The following is a 17,761-nucleotide window of genomic DNA, read 5'->3' as shown; positions in this document are numbered from 1 at the left end:
AAAAACAAATGGAGAGATAACTGTTTCTGCCCTGCGTCTGACTGGTTGTGGCCACAACTGCTCAAAGATGTAGAGTAAAAAGGCTGACTGCTGCAGTTTGTGTGTGTGAGTGAGTGTGTGTGTGTGTGTGTGTGTGTGTGTGTGTGTGCGTGTAAGAGAGGGGTGGGGGGTTGTGGTGGGTAGTAGGTGAGGGGACACAGGAAGGTGAGATAAATATGTGAGAAGTGTTGATGAGAGGAAACGAGAGAGAAATGTAATTTGATAGAAATCAGGGGAAAGAGAAGAAGACTGCTGTAAGACAAACGGGTGATGCTAATGTTCTTGTTCATTAATAATTTCGTTATGAATCTCTCTCAGTACCCTCACTTATGAAATCTAGGAATACCCATGTGCTCTGCCCGCTGTTTGTGTGCTGTATGGGTGTGTACTTTGCCGTTTTGTGGCTGTCAGTCTATTGAGAGCCAGAGGACATATGCTCGTCAGCCAGTAACCCTCCCTACTGTCTCATCATTTTCTCTCTTTCCCCCTGTAGGGTGGCCATTACAGTAACCCCCTTAGGCCATGCCACAGCACTTGCACACAACCATTCACACACAGTAGCAAACAATTGGAAAATGTTTAAGTATGCATACACACGTGCACTATTGCACACAGACACACTGTCATTTCATCCATCAGTCCAACCAGCTCAAGGGCCTTGGTGAGTGGGCTCCAGCCACAGGCAACAGCCCCATGCTAGGACTTTGGCCACATTAGCACCCTGGCGGGGGATTGGCTGGCTGAGCGCGCCAACAGCCTGCAGCTAACGTCCTCCCACAAGAGCTGGCACCCTTTAGACGAGCTGGAATGGTCACAAAGTGGGATGAAACTAATCCGGATTGACTCTCTCTCATTTTTCAGTGTTCTCAGCCACCATGGGGCTTATTTAGGCCACTTTCCATTCTAAATAAATATGGTATATGAGTCATGTATATGAAGCGTGATCACTGAATTACTGAATTAAATGGTTGCAGCACAGAGCAGGGTTAACAATAGGAGAAGAAAAAAAAAACTTTGATGCAGCAGTTATAGTACAGTCAATTAAGTCACTTTAAACCCCTTCACAGTGATATCACATGGCAGCTTTATGTGGTGTGTATCCTTTGTGTAGGTATACCCTGCAGCTATGCTTCTCTGTGTGGATTAACACCTGAGTCATCTTTGACTGCCTACATTTGGTTTGAGTTAGCAGCCTCCACCCCTGTTGCATTGATCACCCTTCAGTTGACCGCCGTTAGGTTGAAATGTAACATACCTGCGTAGGGGATGGGAGCGTCTTTGTCCAGGGCCACCAGAGGAGGATCTAGCAGAACAACGTCAGTGTTTTCAGTGATCACCCCATGGTATGATGTTTCAATCCAGGGTTTGTGTTTATTTACTGTGGAGAAATAAAGCAAAGTGTGAGATGTTGGAAATACTAAGATATACTGTACAACTTCAATTTCCTTTCAACTGAGAAACTGTCCGTGTACGAACAATTTACCTTTGACATCCATACACAGACAAACACAGTGTAATGTAGCAATAACACATGCACATTTTTTTCTGTTCTTGAGAAAGGTCCTCCAGCGTCAGTTTCTATGAGACATTCTTATTTTTGCTAATCTCCCCCGCAACCTCTTTTCTCGCTTTTGTTCCTTTCTTCCTTCAAACATTCCCTGCAGGTTTCAAAGCACATTGCCATGCTTGATCAATGACCACCAATGCACTGCCAGCAGAAAACTGTATCCAGGGCCAAGTAAAAACAAAGTTCATGAGGGCCTGATTGAAAGGGCCATAATTGAATAAGGGCCCCCTGGGATGTGTGTGCCACCGTGCCGACCCATTTGCCATTTTGTTTAAAAAATGTTGCGGTCAAAAGAAGAAAAAGTACTTCTTAGTGCTTTATGTCAGGGCCAGAAAAAAAACCCACACAATTAGGTTTTGTGTGCTTGCAGTTCAAGCTGGTGGTCTGAACATGGCACAAAGCAAGGCTGTAATTTGAGGCTCTCCGAGAAACTCTGCTTCAAAAAGAAAAAATATTATTTTGTTAAATGAGGAATTAAGTGCATGCACAACAATTACTCTCTATTCAGCGAATGGAAAACCAAAGAAAGAGGACTCTTTGTGCTAATCAAGCTAACATTGCAGACCACTTCATCACTGAATGTCAGTAAAAGCCACTTGGCAATGCCAAAATTTGTCCTTTTTTCAAACAACAAAGGCAGAAAAATGTTACCAGACATCATCATCTATAATGTGAGTGCACCCACAAGATTGTAATTCCATTCTTGTCATTGCTTGCATTTAGTAAATATGTGATTATCTGTTTTCCTGACAATTCAAATGTAGCTAAAAAGCACTCCTTAACCAGGGGTACTTCTGCAGTTGCTCAGGAATTCATAGAAAAATGGTACATTCAGATTTTATTAAAACTATATATTGACATATCTGTCGTTAGGAGGAAAGACATATCCAAATGTATATTATGCTGATCTTAAGGACATGTATTGTCACATTAACCACTAGGCTAAGTTACCAGGTACAACAGGCACCCTCCACACCTCACACTAAGACACGTTTTGGCCAGGTTTTGCCACTAAGGGTGCGTGAAAAATAGTTAGCAAGCTTGCAAACAGGTCAAAATAGTAAGCTAAAAGTAATACATGCATGGTTTGAATAGTGAATTCTGTCTTCTTTTTTATTTCTTTTCCTGAAAAACGGTACCAAAAAAATTAAGGACAAAACTTGATTGATTTTAGCATAAGCTGCGTAATTATGTTTTGCCAGGACTTTGGGTAGCGAGACGTTGGTAGAACATGTTAACACTACAGGGATGCATATTCACAAGTGTCTGCCAAGAAAGCATGGCTAACAGCACTGATGTAGTCAGTGGAGATCATGTACAGGGGCAGAAAGATAGGGACACATCATTTTATTAGGACATGATGAATATATGCATGAGTTTGCTAAAATGATACGGGTTTACAACTTTAAATGTCATTGTGGGAATGGAAAGCTTGGTGACACTTCTGTGCAGGAATTTCAAAGGGAAACATGATTTGTATGGGTCATATGCCAAAGCTTTGGTGTGAGTGACAAACCTATGTATTGTGATGCAGATACAGTCTGATTAGCAGAAAAAATGAGTAGAAAATTATATTTATACAGCAACGTGTCTACAAACCAAATCACTGACTCTTTCAGCAGGATAGGAAGTGTGTTATCATATGAGAATAAGGTGAATTTGAAAGCAGATAAAAAAAAGCTAATTTCCTCTTCCAACTTGGAACAAGTTCCCAACCCCAATAAATGTGTAATACAGGCTATAACACTATTTGAGCACAATGCGTGACAGCTAATGAGGAGTCTGGAGAACGAGAAGAAGCTTGCCTTAAATTTATATTCAGTCCTCTCACAGCTAAGAAGTCTTATTGACCTTTAAATCCTTGATGTCGCAGTTTGTGCTGTTCACCATGACTACTTAGCAGCGTCAGGCTGACCTGAATGCTCCGTTAGCAACATTGCCAAAATGTTCTATTATCAGCGCACAAAGTGATCCAGCTGCAACGCTATGATATACAGCGGTGAAAATGGAGGCTTTCTCTTGTCATAAGATACAGACCACACATGACACCAGTGGCAGACAACAGAATATCACAATTTAGTCTGATATCTCCCTGCTGGTGACCTTTGTGATATCGGCAGTACGCAAGACAGAGTACATCTTTCCATCAGTCAGCCTGGCCAAAAGGTGGTGCCGCTGCAGGTTGATGATGTCTCAAAGCCTTGCCCCTTTCTGTGTGTGTGTGTGTGGGATGGAATGATTTTTTTTACCAGGAGTGATTAGGGCAATAAAGGAATGTCCAGCTCCAGTTATAGCAGCCGTGTCTAGATGGGGTGCCACCAACATGTCAACCCCACCCCCAATCCACATCTGCAGAACATTTGATCACTTAATAGAATGAGGTCCATGCATTGACAAAATGAATAGATACAATCCTCTATTATTGCATTGATGCAGACTATCAGAGGGTGGAACAGTGAGATTCCCAGGGAAAACACTGAAGTCGCTTACCACAATTAAAACCAACGGCTACCATCACTGCTGCCTTTCCACTAAGCGATAAGCTGCATATTCGTCAATGGCAACTTGAATCAACACTAAACACGGTTAATCCCCTAATCAATATGAAGGGAGGAGGACACTCCACACAGCCACATTTGTCAGCATCGTTTAACTCTGCAGATAGAGTCAAAAGAAGCACTTCTCTGAGTTGCTCTCTTTGCTTTGATTGAACTATGTGGTGTTTCAGACAGACTCTAGGTTTAAAAAAACAGCAAACACACACACACACAATATCCTGAGCTGCTCTTCAAGTGACCCCAATTTTTAAAAACAAAGACCTTCATTGGTTACTAAAAGCATTCAGTAAATAGCATTCAATAACCTTTGTGAATGGAGGGAGGCCAATTTGACAGTGTCTCGGGTGAAAATGGCAAGCTGAGATACAAGGGCTTTTTACATCTTCAGGACAAAACAGGAATCAAATGCACCATGTTCTGTTTCATGTGTTAACAAGCAGAGGAAACTGCTCATATGAGATTGTTGTGTTTGCTTATTCAGACCTGAGCTGGGATTCAAATACCATGACCTTTCGCCACTGTGTCACACAGGAGGAAAGCAGCGGGGTGAATTCTATTAACTGGCTTCAAGGCAGACTAGACAAAATCCTTTTACCTAGTATACTATCTCTTAGAAAGCCGTAAAACTTATTTAAACCTTTATTTTTTTTAAATGAAAAGTAACTCATCCCACCTATTTTCTACTTTCAACTGTTCTACATTTTCTCCTTTTGGAAGATGTATGGCAAATAAATTAATAAATTGCAAATCTCATACGTTTTATTAATAGCACTTCCTTGTAATTTTGTCTTTTCACAAATGAGTGAAGCTAAATGCCACAGAATTATTTTTGTTCTTCAAATCAATTTAATTACAGGGGTTGAGGGATACAGTTATCACACTTGTACAGGCACATATAATCAGGGGGTGTGACGACTGAAAGGTGAACGCTGGTGCTTGGCTGCCCTTTACTGCTTGCTGCCGGTCAGTGCGACTAGCTCCCACTGCCATTTCACTGCCAATTAAGCCAAGACTCGTGAAGTTGACTTGAGACTCTGTGCATGGCAGAGGCGTTATAACTGCTGATTAATCTCTGACCAGGCCACGGTCCACCACCGTAACTTTGTTGGCAGGTGCCGCCAATCTAAACTCGACCCGGGGGGACAGGGGAGGAAGAGAAAGCGTTGTAATTAAAAAGAACTCTGCATGCAACTAAACTCTGATTGATAAGGTCACCAAAAGGGGCTGTGATGAATACATCAGCATAATGAAAAGTAAACGTAGCAGAGACAGTTAGCCATTACAGCAACCAACAGGCAATTACAGCTACATAGCAAACTGGGAGCTGATGCCAGTTTGGAGAGGCTCAGAGATGCCCATCAACAGGTCACTGCAAATTATTGAAAAGCTCCCTTGTTCTGCCTGAGTTGACGGGGCGTCAGCCTTTTTTCTTTCCCGTCCACCACTGCATCGTAACAGTGAGCCATGTTTTCTTTGAACCTTGGAGATCTTTGCAAACTTTAATCTTCTTTGCACTCGGTACACTGGCTTTGCGCATCACAGAGCAAGCTGACAGAAACCATCTGGCGGGAGAGGACATTATTAAATATAAACGCTTCTAAGTAGAATTCTCATCTAGATACATTGAGTCCTCTAGTTCCTGAACACTGATTTTGACTTGAGAGACTAAAACATGACGTGTATTCTACAAGCTAATACAACTGACCTAACCTATTGCATAAAACTTATATTTAGACTGCTAATTTATAAAATATATTAGCTGAGGGGAAGATATTTAATTTATATTTCTACACAGCTTCATAGATATTAAAAGGGTGTACTGCAGTGATTAAGTATTGCACTTACATAGATTGAGTGACTGACAAGAGACAGATATAAGAATTACAGCAGCAGATGCCAAGATGTCCTGACGTTTAGCATCTAGTATGATTCAAGCTCCAAGAAACACTGGATCGTACAATTCCCATATTGCAACTCAATAGTGTCTTTCGTCAGATCCTCCTGCTAAATGCTTAAATATTTTACAATCCAGGCCCTTATTTAGTAAAACGTGCTTTTTAATAAGTGAAATTTCAATCTCAATCCAAAATCTACCTGATGACATTATCAATCAAGGTAATCACTTTTATTTTTTCTCGTTATCTTGACGTGTTACATTGGTGTACACATTTTTTGTTAGTCTACGTTAAACGCACTGAAGGGTGTCAATATTTTTAAATTTTGTAGGGGGCCCTAGCGAGCCATTTTTGTGCGCCTATTCCCGAAATCCTTAAAATACATACCTGTACATCTTTAATAAACTTGATGCCGCCAAAAAGACGCCAATTTTGGTGAGTTTGTGAATTTGTCAGTCAAAGCAGCAAAAAATACTGTTCCTGCCAAAACACCTGGGCCACACTGAGGCCACCCCTCCACAGTCCCTCTCAGACAGTGACACCCTGACCTCTGCTGTGCTCTTTACAAAGCTTCTTCTGCTGCCGTCTCTTCTTCTGATGCCGTCTCATCTCAGAACAGAGTCTGGAGGACATGCAGTGGAAACTAAACTTCACACTTTCACTCCATCTAAAAAAAAAAAACATCTCATGTCCTCTAGGATGTTATTGAAAATCATGACATGGCCTGAAACAAATTCACCTGCTGGCCCCTGTTTGGCCTTTTGTGGCTGTTATGTTTGGATTTAGTTTCTTGAGACTATGAGCTGTCCGTAGCCCTGGGCGCGGTGAGATAAAGCAGGATCACACAGAGCTTTTCGAGGTATGTTGAGAGTGGAATAACCTAACAATTCAGAAGCTACCTTGCATTGCCCTAGGTGTATGCGTGTGCATGTGCGTTTGCTGTGTTTGTGTGTAGGTGTGTAAAACATTCTATGTAAGCATGTGCATGTCTCTCTATGTGTGTTTGTGCTGCTTTTGTGGCCCACGGCAGGTTGTGCATTCTGGCCATGATCCCAGCTCCTGGTGTGTGTGTGTGGTAGCGCTTGGCAGGGCTGTGAGGGAGGTTCAGCGGCCGGCTGGAGAGAGGAATAATGTTGCAGCAGGACCCCACAGCCTCTGAGTGCAGACGGCACCCTGTGAAAACCACCCAGCGAGTGCTGTGACTACGGTAAACAAAACACACAAAAGCTCAAGCTTATTTTGTAGACAAGCAGAAAAAATCAAAACAGTGTGTTTATGACACTACACAGATAGAAAGACAACACTGAGAGGAAGCAAGTTCTGCCACACATATCAAAGATTAGCTTTATTTGCACCTCAGTGAACAATGGCATTTATGTTTTGACATTTTTCTCCTTTCTAACCCTGAACATTATCCCTGTAGCAAAATGATAGAGCCATAGGTCAGGCTTTTATCATGGGCTTGTTTTCAATCCACCTTGGATGAAGTGAAAATCCCCTTTGGAGTGAGAATACACAAGCAAAGAACTGGAGGAAGAGAGAAGACTGGAAAAAGTGTTATACAAATTGTCAAAGTTTGCCTCTGTGCCGTAAGCGAATGTGCAGCGGGGTTACTGCATGTGTTCAGATGGGGACGTATTAACCTGCGGAGATAGGAAAAAAAGGCTGACTGCAGAGTCACCCTGTTGCTCCGCTACCCCCCAGTGCCCCTGGGGAAGAGGGAGAAAAACAAAGAGGGAGATGTAGGAGTGTTATGTATTTTGCACAGCAAAAAAATAAAAATAAAAAACTAAAAGCATCCATCTAAATGACCAAGAGTGGATGTATAAGAGCTGAAAATGCACTTTTGGTGCCATTACCCCCAGCTATCATGACCCCTCTTTATCAACTAGCTTCACCGCCACAAATGTTCCCTCTGTGAGTCATTTGAGAGCCATTATCCTGGTCCATTATTGTAGTATATGTAATGTAATTTGAGATATGGCATTTACAGCCTCTTGCCTTTCCCACAGGAGCATGTTAAGAGATACACTGATGTACATTTACCATAAATTCCACATATTTGAAACTATTTGTACGGTATATCTATAACTCTATTTAAGGCTTTGAAAATTCACCAACTAATTGTATTACGAATATCATTTGTTACGTGATTAGATATATCGCTGTCCGGCCTACCTTGGCTTTGTAGGCAGGATTGTGACCTTTTCAACCAGGGAAAAATACATCAATAAGCGCGGTCAGAGGTCCAAGAGACTTCAAGGCCTAATTTTATTGTAACCCCTAAGCACTGATCCCTCACAGACTTTACTCAACATCCCCTGTGACATCATCGTTTGAGTGCAGGAGGGTGTGAGGTCTCCAAATGCAGTTTGATGAAAGGGACGGAGACATTTTAATGCACAGTAAAGTGTGAGGCTGATATATCAGAATTTATAAAATGTAGAGGATTGCTTGTTGTTTGCTTTCTGTTTCTGTTCATTCTGTTGATTGATTGATTACAAACCGGACTAAACAATGTGTGATTTTAATTAGAAGGAAAATGCCATCCTAAGGACTTATAACACAAAAGCAACTGGCCTTAAACCTTTCAATCCGTAATGTATTCCAAAACCTTTTGAGGAGTTACTAGTTGAATAGCTGAAAAAACTGTAAAATTGTCAAACAATTACAAATGTATTTGTTATTTAATTCACAGAGCTGGCTAAGTGTAGCATTTAACATTTCACAAAGTGGGACTTGAACCAGAAGGGATGATGCATTTAGGTAAACATCCAACACCCTCGCTACTCGTTTTGTCGTATGTCTTGAGTGTTTTGAACCTTTTCAAGTGCAATTTATTTTGCAACACTTTAGGTGTTTTGCACCTTTTTTTATTCATAAATGGTGCGTTACATAAACAACTGGAAGGAAACGTATGTATAGGGAAGGAACATGATTAAGATGTAGAATGTCCTGAACATGGCCACGAATAAATACTCTGCTGATTCAAACAAGGTTGACTCTCTCTTGCTACACAAGAGTGTCTTATGTGCAGATGGCCTAAAGTGTGTGCTGTGAGTGCATCTGTCTGTTGAACAAGGAGTCAGCATAAGAGAGAGGTTCTCAGATCCGGCCAGTTTATGTGGCGCCTCAGGCAAGGTGTGAAACAGGGGGTCGAAAAAACTTTGAGCAAATAAAAGTAAAAGGGGTGTAATCCTTTTAGAATGGCTGGGCTTTTGAAGTGAAGGCCACCGTCTTATGGAACATAAAGTGGACTATGCACAGTAATCTGGTTTAAGAAGTGTGTGTGTGTGTGTGTGTGTGTGTGTGTGTGTGTGTGTGTGTGTGTGTGTGTGTGTGTGTGTGTGTGTTTGTGTGTGTGTGTGGCTGCATGTGTATGTGTGTGATGCACCGCCACTGAGACACTACATTTTACACCTACAGAAGCCTGACCTTGGAAACAATTTTTCCTCATGTCTGTTCTCATATCTATTTAGTCCTTATCTGTCTTTTTCCCTTCCTTTTTCTATTGATCTTTTTTTTACTTTCTATTTCTTCTGCACAGCCTTTCATCACTCAAATACATCCAATCAAATGCTCACTTTTATCTGGTCAGTCACTCTTTTCATCTTAAACGCCTATGTACCAATGGCACGTGATCCTTTTCTCCCACACGCACACACACCCACACACACACCCACACACACACAAACACACGCACACACACACACACACACACACACTTAGCTCTCCACAGCACTTAGTCCCCTGTGTTCCTAAGAGTGTGTTAGCGATTCCTTCTAGCAGTCTATTCCATTTTGCCACTCTCTATCTTTCTCATATCACTCTAAAAATCGAAGGCAAGTGGGCAGGAAGAGAGTATCTCTACTGGGACCGTCTTTGGGCCTCTGCTTAACACAAACATCCATACACACACACAGCTGGTTCATCTCACCTTACCCAGGGGGGATGGAGAGAAAGAGCATGCAAACTACAACTTGTAGTTTCCCCTTTTCAAGGAATGTCACTTATTTCCCCAAAAAGAAAATTCAAAAGAGAGCAGAGAATCAAAGGAAGTGAGGAGGAACATGAGGTTACAGGAGGAAATAAGTTCCAGTGTAATGAAGTGGGATTTGTGGGACACACCAACATACAGAGAGGGAGTTCATCTGTACTGCTGTTACATTTGGCAATTGTGACAAAAATGAAAGTTTGACAACAAGGCGCAATTAATCCTCTATGTGTCACAGTTTCTATTCTCACAGAGGGCAGTTGGCTTTGAAGAAACATTGTTGATTGTTGTTCTCACCTTAAAGTAACTATATGTAACTTTTAAATGTTTCTGGAACTGTGTAATGTTCCATCTGATGATCATACATGATTTGTAACTGGAAATGAGACTAACTGTAAAGAAAGCTATTTCTGTATAGTTTTTGTTCATATCTTTGCCCGGGTCAGATTTTTCATGCAAAGTGACTAAATGATTTAGGGTGGATAGGTGGTGCTACAGAGCACACCTTCTGAAAGGTCAGACATTTCCTTGTAACACCTGAAAAGTCTGTGTTCTTGTATATACTGTAGGCCTAATTGTATTCATACTTTATTTTTAGAAGTTATCTCCTGCAGTTATGGTTGAGACTGGGGCAGGGCTATCACAGATAACAAGGAAATTAGAAAATTAAAGGATAAAAGGGATGGTGACAGGTGAACGCTAAAAAATCTGAGTCACACTAGGTCGGGCTTTCAACAGCTGGAGACAATCCCAGGATTGTAAATGATTCAAAAACAACCCAGAATTGGCCCTCAGGTATGTAATATGTCTACTTAATTCATACAATAACTTTACAATATGCAATGTAGTTGTAGATCAGAAGCCTACATTAAATCACATTCCCCTTCAGCGCCAGGTTTCTATTCATTTTCAGTCCGTGTTTGAGTTGGCCTACTATTATCTTTTCACTTGTCCCTCAGTATTTGTGTAAAGCAAGCAATATTTCTATTTTACTTTTTCATGTTTGTGTGCTGCCTAGAATTCATCTGAAGACACCTCTGTGTAAGACCAGCACACCCGTGGGCACAAAAATGGGTGCAGGTGCATTTGCTATTTTAACAACGTGGGCGCTGGACGGGAAATTGATAACTGCATTGGTCTTATTCTAGCAAAGACACTTGAGTTGGGCTTTGCCGGGTGCAAGATAGGGCCCTTGAAATGCAACATTGCATGTAACACATTATCTTATTGTAAATGAATGATTATCTGTCCGAGCAAAACATTAATTGCAAATCAATGACCTTCCTGTAAAGCTAACCCAGTAATACAGCCCCATAAAGAAAATTGCTTTACGACAGCAGGGGTGGTAAAAACACTACCACTTTTGTCCAAAGCGGCTGCTAGAATCCACATTAGTAATGGTTAAAAGATGAATTCAATTCAGCCTGTTTGTCTGAATTGTGGATGGCACAGTAAAAATGTATATTGATGGAATCAGGTGGCCATGCTCGTACTTTCAGTAAAATAGGGATTAGTCCTTCTACTGCAGTCTGATGATGGCAACTCTATTTAATTAAAGTCTAAAGAATCAGATTAAAAGTGAGTTTTTTGAAAAACCACAGTTGATTAACCAAGACAGTCAAGGCTGCATCATTAAGCACATGGTTCCCTCTTCCATCCATCACACTGCACCGAATCTTTAAACCCAAACCCTGCGTTTTACCTGTCAAGCATAGTGTTTTCTCCCTGTGGTTGAACCTGAAGAGCTACAGTGCATGACCATGAAGCCATGGCTGTGAACTGTGAGAACAGAAAGGCCTGGAAGGCAGCGATGTACATGAAACAGCAAGGTGCTCCGAACATGCTTCCTCCAACATATCTGAGAAATATGTGCCCGATTACACACATAAAATGTCTTTCTTACATACAAAACACGGAAGCAGCAACCAATCAGGATTGGTGCTGTTGGATATGCTTAAACAGGAAATGTGTGACATACTGACAGCTGCTTTCCTATCTGAGGGGGATGAATGCAAGACAAGAGTTATCACCTCCCAGAAGACTGATCAAGGAGATATACATAAAGGAACACTGTGTGTGCGTGTGTAATAAAACAACAGTGATACAGTAGGCCTCATGCAAGGTACCACATACAGCTGTACCTCAATATTTCATAAAGGTGATTGCAGTTCGGGCAAAAATAAATAAACACTAAAATAAACACAATAGCAGCCATTCAGCACTGTGCACGCACACACACACCCACAGCCCCCACTTGTACACTGCAGAGCACACTTATGTCCACATGAAACTCTGGCAAACAATTACTGTATTGTGCCATCAGTTCCAATGACCAGCACTCTTCATTTTATGGTCTGTGTCTGCACTCCAACACACTGTTTGAGGCACCTGCACAAGTGCTAAAGCAATTAGTCATTTAAAAAAAAAAAAAAACTTTACAAGATCCTCTCAACCTCGTTTCAAGTCAGCCAAAGTTCAAGTGGCTATTATTTATTTCCATTATACTGACAAGAAAGAGAGCAAAGGAGAGAAAAACATAAGTTGGTTATTGCACATAATTTAATAAAAGGCTGCACTTTGATGTTTTGTGCAGCAAATTAATTCAGGTGAAAAACACATGGGGGTTCAATGGATGAAGCCCAGCATCTGTTTGTGTTGTATTGTACAGGCACTCTGAAAGGGCACCTGCCGTGTAAGACAATGTAAAACAAGCCTCCAACATTTCACAGCACGAAGCCAAAAGCCTTTCTGTCTTATTTAGCCTTGAGATTTTTGTTTATTGTTGTTTTTTTAACCAGTGGAGCTGGTAAATAAATAGCCAAATTGCCGGTAGGCAGAAATCAAACAGCGATGTCTAGTGAGTGTGTGTGTGTGGGGGGGTCAGCAGTGTATGTACGAGGGATGTGATGTGGGCTGTTATGGTTGCCCTGCACTGTGTTGGTAGCCTTGACTTTAAACAAAGAGCCTCATCAGCAGACAGTGGAGCAACAATCCTACTCCTAGCGTACGCACACACACACACACACACACACACACACACACAAACACACACACACACACAAACACACACACACACAAACACACACACACAGAAAAAGAACCCTGCACCAAGACACACACAGATGAGGACATGTAAGCTCTATTTAAAACGACTACCAATCGTTGGCACATTCAGCCATTACAACGAAAGACATGATGGTTTCAAAAGAGGAACACAGCATTGAACTGGAGACAACCTTGGTGGGTTCATTCATTTGCTGTCTGACGCCATCTCTCTGGGGAATAGTGGTTCTCCTGGAGCTATGAAACCAGACGTGCATACACCCACACATAAATGTTGTGAATACGCACACAAATAAAGAAATTCATTCATCCAGGTCAGGCAGAAGCACACTGCATACGTACACTTTCTGTGTTGCACAAACAACAACACACCACACACATGCACTTAATTTCAATTTTGTAGATTCATCAGATGGAAAAGATAACACACTTCAGTCAGTCAGTCAATCATTCTATAATGTAGAGCACTTCAAAGTCCTTTACAGACAACCAGATAAACAATGAAACACTGACTCTAAAGCACACTAAAAAATAATTTTTAAATATAGAAATAAAACAAAATAAATATTACAAGGAACAACTAGGCCATATAGGTTATTATTAAAGATATCAACATTCTTTGCTACACACATCCTTGTGCAGGCTGTAGATATACAAAAATAAATAAAGAACATCTACATACTTAGTTGGAGTATTTCTATTTGCAAAAGCTTGATGGATTGATACATTCTAGTTTTCTTTGTTTATACATTTTTTTCTAAAAATGTAGCACTTAGAAAATCTTCCCGCCACACACAAGCATTTGCAAGAAAAAAAACTGAGTGGTCACAACATAGGAAATAAGAAGAAAAATGTAATTTCTACCAAATTCAATTATATTAGTTTTTCTAAGACTTCCCCTCCTCGTCTTGGCTTTTATTTCCTTGTCATTTTACCTTGCTAGGGCTCTCGAAATTATTCAAATAAAACAAAGAAAAAGAAATGGCCCCCAAGGGAAACTGTGTGTTACGGTAAGAATATCTGAACAGGAAGAGAAATCTCTAAACTGAGTTATACTGTATAAAAGGATAGTTGGGCTCAAGCACGTGCACACATAGACATCCAAAGGGGCTTGAGCACCTGCCCTTATACTTCCTCGAGAGTAAGGGCTCTTTTTTCTGGATGCATGTTATTTTTTATTTTTTTTTATAATAATATATAGCCTATATATATATTCTTGTTTGCACACAGCTTCTCTGTTAAAGAAATGTATTTCTTGAATTAAAAAATCTAAATATCAGATCACGAGAGCTCTCTCTCTCTCCCTCACATTCTCCCTCCGCCATGCGTCTCCCTGGGCCGCACACACACACACGCACACACACACACACACACACACACGCAAACACACACACATACACACGCACATGCACAAGCCCACGCACACACACACACACAGACAGAGAGGCAGACAGGCAGACAGGCAGGCAGAGAAGCAGCAAGGCAGCGAGGCAGCGGTCCCTGTCTTACTAACATGCATGATCATGTATGCAATAAGTTAGCTAAGGTTTAGCTGAGGCTTCATTGCCCTACGGGCAAAGGCACACTTGCCAACCCTCCCGTTTTTCCCGTTTTTCCCAGGTTTCTCCTGTTTTTTTTAGCCCTATCTCAAGATGTGTTATTCCTCCGGAGAAAATCAAACTCTATTGTAAATAATCGGACCAATATATTTGTCTAATGTTGACCACTTGCCAGATCTTTTGTGAAACACATCCAATTAACACAATGCACACTCCAAACATATAACGCATTTGCGCAGTTGATCTCTGCGCAAGCTTTGCGGAAAGTTCAAACCCAAAAGCAAGCCTATAAACATGGCAGGTGAAGGCGGTGTTCCCGCAAAGAAATCGAAATATAGCTGTACATTTCTACAGTGTTGGGCGCAACAGTTTACATGCCTCTTACCTAGTCATTTCCATAATCTCTACACTTTTTGTAAGGTGTGTGGCACTGATTTTATTATAGTGGACAGCGGGAAAGACACTACCCAGCACACAGGCAATTTCATCCTTCAAAATAATCCACACCAGTTTGGCTTTAAGCAAACTCCGTCCAAGAGGGCACTAAGATCAGCTAAATCTGCCACATACAACTACAACACACAAAAAGTGAGCACAGCTATTTATGTTTACAAAACATATGATGTTTCCCAAAGAGAGAGTTATTGATGCTTGCCAGGAACAATAAGCACAATAGCATGTTTGTAGCCATCAGGTGCATATTTAAATAGCATGTTTTGTCTCAAAGCAAGTTGGCTGGAAAACATTAAAAAGTTGTCAAACAACTAGTGAGGCTAACATTAGCTTAATTAGCTAGCTGCAGGTGATAAAATCTTCGAGCAACAGTTGTCATTTCCGCTGGAAACGGAAGCCTGGATTTTTATAGAAATTGGAATGCTTGGGTAGCACCACTAACTAACTAAGGGGGGCAATTCGTTGCCCCTGTGATGATTAAGGCAGTTAGATTTTTCTTTTAAATCTATTTTTTCTTAATTTACATTATTGAAGATGTTCTTCTTCATTGTAAACTAACAAAATAATACAATATTGTATTATAATAATATGAATCAAACAATGCAACAAAGTCCAACCGGAGAAAGAGCAATCGTTCTGTGTGTAAGTAGTTCCATTCACCATGTTCAACAATGTTATTTTTTTGTGCTATTTTTTTCACTCTCGCTTTTCTTTGTTTTGTCACCTGCAGTTCAAATTCACTTTTTTGCTATTCAGGACTCCCATATTATACAAATCATGTGCCTGCAACGACGTAAGGACACTGCATTTCCATTGCAGCCATCCTAGCTCAAATCCACATGGAGTTGATTTGAATGGCTGCGCTTTGGGTTACACCCTTCTCAACCTGGTTCCAATTATTTTACAGAGACGATGACAGGTCAACAAAGGCAATTACATCCTAACAGCTTTAGGAAGCTATTTTCAACAAAGAAAAAATTGAGTAATTTCATTTAAAAAGCTATGATTAATGAAATGTTCTGCCAGTTTGAACAATTTAAATGTTTTATATATTTGACAACCACTATTAATTTGCTTCTAAAGAAATCCTGAACCTATTCAGTGCTACACTCAATGGGACAAAACACAAAACACTGAAGAAAAGACAAATCATAAATAACTTTAGGTAAAAACTGAATATTTTTTGCAACTCATCCTCTTGCTGTAGCTAAACAGACACACACACCACACATACACATACACACACACACAAACAGACACAGAAAAAAACAGAGGAAAATCAAAATCTCAAACTAAACATGGAGATTGATCAGACTAATGCATCTTTCTTAAGGAACAGCAGAGACGGCTCAGCATGTTCTTCATCATTCACAATCAATGAAAATGTCAGAGCAGAGAGTCTGGATCTGCTAGTGTGGAATGGCACTAAGCTGGCCTCAAGACCCGGTTGACAGAGTGCTAAGAACATATGTATTACTTACAATTGCTACTGTCTAGTAATCAACTGTAGAATGCCTGTGTTGTCAAGTGTGTGATAAATTGAACTGAATACCACAAGGGAAAAGAAACCTATTGTGCTATGATCAGCCCCAAATGATATTTGGTTATGAAAAATGGCTTTAATCTCAAGCCAGAGTCTGCATAATGGAGCACAGCCATGCGTAACACAAGGCTTTGGTTTGGTGAGGCTTCCACCTGACACTGGCCATTTGCTAGTGTCATGGCTACAGAGGAAGATAAACGTTTTGCAGAAATAATTAAGCTTCTTCAAACAGCCAAATTCCAGATTTAAAGCGCATTAGGCCCTTAGCCAGCACAAACTCAACACATTAAGGAAACTGCACGCATCGTTGCATGACAGCCTTATTGTCCTGCCGTGAACTAACCATGAACTTCAACACAAACCTCTGGGCGACCCCCATAACAATGTTTACAGCCAACCCTATAACCAGAGAGAGCAGGATAACCCACAGTGATGACCTTTGTGAAAATACAAGAAAGTCCTTGCACATTGCAGTAGTAGCCATTACATGACATAAGCCATTCTACCGACAGCTCTGTAATTATTTACAGCCAGTGATGTAACACGGTTCATGTACTGTATCCCTGGTCCAGGTTAGGCCCAACTTGACATTTTCGATCCCGTCCACAGAGTGAAGAGCAGCGTCTATCAGTATTCTAGGAGAAGTCTGGTCCCTATGAATATTTAAGTTGCTCGCAGACTCGCCACCGAGCACAGCATGAAGATGCTGGCTGCAGTTCAAAGGCCTCTTAGCATCAAAAGGAATGCAGGGCTGAAGCAATTTCAGGGGAGAAGGAGGAGACAAGGGTGAGGGGCTATGGTGCAGGAAAAGCCCAGTTAAGGTTAGTAACAGGCTATTAAAATAAAATGGAAATTATAATAATCTTTCTCTGTGGAGTTTTATTTTCTCTCTGATCTGAAGCTACATGAAAGCTCTTGCAGGTGTAAATAACAAAGGGGAATATTGGCAGCTGATAAAGATTTACTCGACGTCAGCAAAGGGATTTCTGAGCTTGCATCCAGTTGTTGGTATTTGTGAGGGACCAAGCAGTTAGGCATGAGGAGTCACAAGAGAAATTCCAAAAAGCAAGAGTTTTATTTCCCAAAAAAT

At 40.9% G+C, this 17,761-nt stretch overlaps 1 protein-coding gene across 1 annotated transcript in view; it reads right to left on the bottom strand.

Moving 5' to 3' along the window:
- Positions 1 to 17,761, bottom strand: part of LOC117939613 (calsyntenin-2-like) — a 216,910-nt gene that overhangs the window by 133,840 nt on the left and 65,309 nt on the right. The window contains exon 2 of the mRNA XM_034865074.1: positions 1,295 to 1,417. Coding sequence (XP_034720965.1) covers positions 1,295 to 1,417 — 123 coding nt within the window. The remainder of the gene's footprint in view (positions 1 to 1,294; positions 1,418 to 17,761) is intronic.

Source organism: Etheostoma cragini, chromosome 3 (assembly GCF_013103735.1).
Source record: "Etheostoma cragini isolate CJK2018 chromosome 3, CSU_Ecrag_1.0, whole genome shotgun sequence".
NCBI classification, from domain to species: domain Eukaryota; kingdom Metazoa; phylum Chordata; class Actinopteri; order Perciformes; family Percidae; genus Etheostoma; species Etheostoma cragini.
This window is presented reverse-complemented; position numbering and strand designations above follow the sequence as displayed.